At 38.7% G+C, this 5,044-nt stretch overlaps 1 protein-coding gene across 1 annotated transcript in view; it reads left to right on the top strand.

Moving 5' to 3' along the window:
• The window catches only part of GXYLT2 (glucoside xylosyltransferase 2), a 61,960-nt gene that overhangs the window by 42,330 nt on the left and 14,586 nt on the right, over positions 1 to 5,044 (top strand). The window contains exons 4-5 of the mRNA XM_008593781.1: positions 2,087 to 2,338; positions 3,439 to 3,562. Coding sequence (XP_008592003.1) covers positions 2,087 to 2,338; positions 3,439 to 3,562 — 376 coding nt within the window. The remainder of the gene's footprint in view (positions 1 to 2,086; positions 2,339 to 3,438; positions 3,563 to 5,044) is intronic.

Raw genomic sequence — 5,044 nt, 5'->3', positions numbered from 1 at the left:
CAATTCATAAAGAGGAAGACCTTCCTAAATATTGAAATAGACCATGTTTAAGACTATTTCACCCTTACCCCCCCTCCTTTCCCACTTGCCCACCTCTGATAACTTCAGTTCTGTTCTCTCCTTTTGAAAGTTCAACAAATTATTGTAATTGTTGTATCTTTCTTTCTTTTTTATTTATTTGTGTTTTTATTAGCTCCCATTTATGAGTGAGGACATGGCAGTATTTCTCTTTCGGTGCCTGGTTAACATAATTTTCTCTAAGTTCATCCATGTTGCTGTGGGTGACAGTATTTCATTCTTTTTTGTGGTAGAGTAATGTTCCATTGTGTATATATACAACATTTTTCTTATCCAGTCATCCAATGATGGTATTTCTCTTTCGGTGCCTGGTTAACATAATTTTCTCTAAGTTCATCCATGTTGCTGTGGGTGACAGTATTTCATTCTTTTTTATGGTAGAGTAATGTTCCATTGTGTATATATACAACATTTTTCTTATCCAGTCATCCAATGATGGACATTTAGGCTGGTTCCAACTCTTGGCTATTGTAAATAGAGCTGGGAGTGCAGGTATCCCTTCAACATGATGATTTCCATTCCTCTGGGTATATACCCAGCAGTGGGATTGTTGAATCTTATAGCAGTTCTATCTGTAGTTGTTTGAAGAAACTCCATACCATTTTCCATAATGGCTATAACAATTTACAGTCCCACCAGCAGTGTAGGAGTGCTCCCCTTTCTCCATATCCTCATCAGCATTTGTTATTCTCTATCTTTTTGATAATAGCCAGTCTAACTGGGCTGAGACGATATCTCAATGTGATTTTGATAAGGGCACTAATCCTATTTTGAGGGTCCCATCTTCATGACCTCAACTAAACCTAATTACCTCCCAAATGCCCCATCTCCAGACACCATCACATTGGGGGTTAGGACTTCGATATATGAATGTTCAGTCCATAGTGAGTGTTATTATGATGGTAGGATGGTAGTAGGCCAGGGATCTAGGAAGATTCAAATCCTTCCTTGGTTAAGCAAAACAAGGCAAATAACACTATTACTAATTAAGGCTTTGAAGTCTCAAACCCCAGGGCAAAGTTCTGGTAAGCTAAACAGTTACAATTACCTAAGGTGCTGGCTTGAATGATCTACCACAGAGATAAAAGCAAACCACAGCCTGCAAGCTGAGAATGGCTTTTACACTTGAAATGGCTGGAAAAAATCAAGAGAAGAATATTTTGTGACATCTGAAAATTATATGAAATTCAAATTTCAGTGTCCCTAAATAAAGTTTTACTGGAACACAGCCACTCTCTCATTTGTTTACATGTTGTCAGTGGCTGCTTTTGTGCTACCACAACAGAATTGAGTAGTTGCAACAGAGCCTAAAATATTTACTATCTGGCCCTTTAGAGGGAAAAGTTTGCCAGTCCCTGATATACAAACAAAGCTGGCTTTGCCTGTTCCGAAATCCAAATCTTAGCTAAAAACATCATTTCAAAAGATGGAGAGCCATACTCAACAACACTAGAAGAACTGTCTCCAGAGACAGAGTATTTACCTGCAAAGCTTGGCATGAGCTGGTTTAGAGATTGTCCACTTCAAGTTTTCTAATGCCCAGGGTTGGCCGGTTACTCAGTTGGTTAGAGCACAACCCTAAGACAAACACCAAGGTCATGGGTTCAGATCCGCATCCCAGCCAGCTGCCAAAAAACAAAACAAGTTTTCTTATGACTAACCTGGCTATTCAAAGGAAAGACTGAGAAAGACAGGCAGATGGCCTTATTGGAGAATGGAAGAAGAAGAGAGAGCCACAGTCATTTGCTGATGTTTTCATCTTTTGTCGACCCTGATCAGATACAGTTTAGGGTCCTGGCATTGGGCCAATCTAGATGAAGATTTATTCACTTCTTGATTGACACTTATCCCTCCAGTCAAAGGAGAAGAGCAGAAAGGGAATTAAGAGTGGCACCCCTTTTGGAATTCAACATTAACCAATGAGAATTGGTGGCATTATTTACATTTCAGGCCACTTCCTTTGTTTCTGACCTGTTTTTGTTTTGTCTCCTGTCGCTTACTCATAAAGGTGATTTTAAAAGATGTGGACTCACTTCTCTACGTGGACACCGATGTTCTCTTTTTGAGACCTGTCGATGACATCTGGAAGCTTCTGAGACAATTTAATTCCACCCAGCTTGCAGCCATGGCCCCAGAGCATGAAATCCCGAAGATTGGCTGGTACAGCCGCTTTGCACGGCACCCTTTCTATGGCTCTGCAGGAGTTAATTCAGGAGTCATGTTAATGAATTTAACTCGAATAAGAAGTGCCCAGTTCAAGGTAACAAAGTGTTTTGGCATTGCTTATTTACAGTTTGGCAGTTAGACTTTTCAATAGTGACATTCCTGGGGTGTCAATGTGCTGATTTTAGAAATAGGTGGCCTGCAGGTGAGGATGGAAGGGGCCAGAGAAAAGTATTTGGAAAGTTATGGAGTATTTATTTGTTCAGGAAAAGCCCAGATGGCTATGGAATTTAAAGCTTCATCCAGAGTTACCATTCTGGAATATTATGTTGCATTTCTGAATTCCATAATGTCTGAACTCTGTGCATATTCAAGTCTTCAAAGACCGTGCACAATTTCTTGGAATTACCCCATGAATGTATTTACATAAGTACACAGGTATTCATACAAGGGTGTTCATGGGCTCGTCTTTTATCCTAGCAAAGAACTGGAAAGAAACTAAATGAACATCAGTATAGAACTGGTCCAAAAAAATCCTCCTACTGAAAGAATGTGTTAATCTTTAGGTGATATAATAAGAACTCTAAGAAATATGGAGTTAAAAATATATAAATACAGCACATCATGACTGAAGAGTGTGATCACTTTTATGCCTTAGAAATTTCCAGAAGAGACCATTCATTGTTAATCATGGATGCTTCTGGGAAAAGTGGGAATGGGATTTGGAGGAGAATGGAGGAAGAATGTTTTTACTTTTTTATTTTATACCTTTGTGGGCTGTTTGAATACTTAGTCTATGAATGTGTTGCTTTTATTCTAAAAATAAATATTTACTTTAAAACAAGGAAAGGTGCTTTTCCTTAAGATACTTTAATTCTGCTATCCGTATTTTGTTCCTTCACTTCACAGATAAGAAATAAGCCTAAGAAAGATTCAATTTCAGGCATGATTTTCTGAGCAGAGATTAGAGGCCCAACTACCAGTTCCTGATCCATCTAGTATCCATGTGTCCATCTGGCAAAACGACAGTCTGCGGCCCTAATTTCGCTTCATCCTATACCCTGAGGATAGCAGGACCCCTCCTCTATTTGCTACATTCCGCTGAAGGAAAGAAAACCAGTCCCTCTGCATTACTGCTCAGTGGACGAGATGTATTTGCTTTGCCTCAGCTGTTCTGATGGTTTTTCTCTTTTCCAGAACAGCATGATTCCAACAGGCTTGGCTTGGGAGGACATGTTGTACCCTCTGTACCAGAAGTACAAGAATGCCATCACGTGGGGAGACCAGGATTTATTAAATATTATTTTTTATTTCAATCCAGGTAGGTTCTCTCTCAAGAATGCCATTTGTGTGGGAGGACGCCCACCTCGTCCCACACAGCACATTCCAGTCTATTGACTGGGCTGAATTGTGCACAGAGAGCCTGTGTTCCCCTGCAAAGTTTACCCTTTCATGCGCCCCCCTGGGCATCTGACGGAGGCGGGTCCTTGTGCTACTGACACAAAAGGCCAAATGTTGGAACCTCTGTCATTGGATCCCTTTTTAGAGAACAGCTTTTAGATTTTGCCACCTCATTCTTCTAAGTATAGTCAAAATGGATGTGAGGAAAAGAAAAGAAAAAAACTTGATGTGAGGCACAAAAATAAATGAAAATATTATAATCCAGGCATGAGACCCTCTATGGTCAGAGCAAGTGCTAGATTGAAGGGAATCAGTTCTCTGGGTCCTTAGAGTTAAGTGACTTGTGCAGGGTTAAAAGAGTCTAGAATAAATACTCAGATTTTCAAACCTCTTTTTCTTTTCATCCGGGGCCAAAAAAAAAATTGTATTGTTAAGTCAATGATTTGGTGGCATGGGGGAGGGAGGGAGATGAACATTTCTGTTCTATGCTTCTGTATTAACACCTGAAGCTAATAACATTTTCTTCTTTTGTTTTGTTTTGCTTTGTTTTGTTTTCTTCTTTGCCAAATTCTTATTTAATGTCATTAAAATCAAAACCATGTTTTTTCCTTGAGAAAGATCTTTGGAGAAAACAAGCAATCCCTGCCTCATCCTTTTCAGGCCTTTCCTCTGTCTTTAAAAATCCTGAAGTAAAGACACTGTTTATAAAGACTTCAGAACTGTGATTGCATGTCACCCTTGAAGCACCTACTATGTACTTTTTTAAAAAAAAACAAAATTCTGTAATAAAACCTAATTTCAGGAGCACTTCTCTGACTTTGTTAGATGGTGTTTCCTGGTTCAATCCTCACATTTGGTTCCTAGTAAACTTTATAAAATTAAAAAAAAACAAAAGCAAACAAAAACATAATTTCATATGTATGTGGATCAAAAAGGATCAAATCCTGGGAAAGAAAAAAAGCAGATTGATAGGAGTTTCTGGGAAAGACTCCCAATACTGATTCAGTAGACAACGTCCAGGCTGTTCACTTGTGGCATGTTTTAATCAATTTCCTCTGACAGCAACAGGGAATTTAGTCTGCATCTCCTCCTTTTTCTTAAGCAGATTTCATCTTTTTTTTCTAGGTATAGATGTATTGGTTAGGACTCTTGGCTGCAAATAAAAGAACCCCGGAGTTAGTCTAAGCATAAAAGATACTTTAAAATTTTAATTTAATTTAATTTAATTTAGTGTGTGTGTGTGTGTGTGTGTGTGTGTGTGTGTGTGTGTGTGTGTGTGTGTGTGTCCGGAGTTAGTCTAAGCATAAAAGATACTTTAAAATTTTAATTTAATTTAATTTAATTTATTGTGTGTGTGTGTGTGTGTGTGTGTGTGTGTGTGTGTGTGTGTGTGTGTGTGTGT

Source organism: Galeopterus variegatus, unplaced genomic scaffold (genome assembly GCF_000696425.1).
Source record: "Galeopterus variegatus unplaced genomic scaffold, G_variegatus-3.0.2 Scaffold9643, whole genome shotgun sequence".
Lineage (NCBI taxonomy): Eukaryota > Metazoa > Chordata > Mammalia > Dermoptera > Cynocephalidae > Galeopterus > Galeopterus variegatus.
This window is presented reverse-complemented; position numbering and strand designations above follow the sequence as displayed.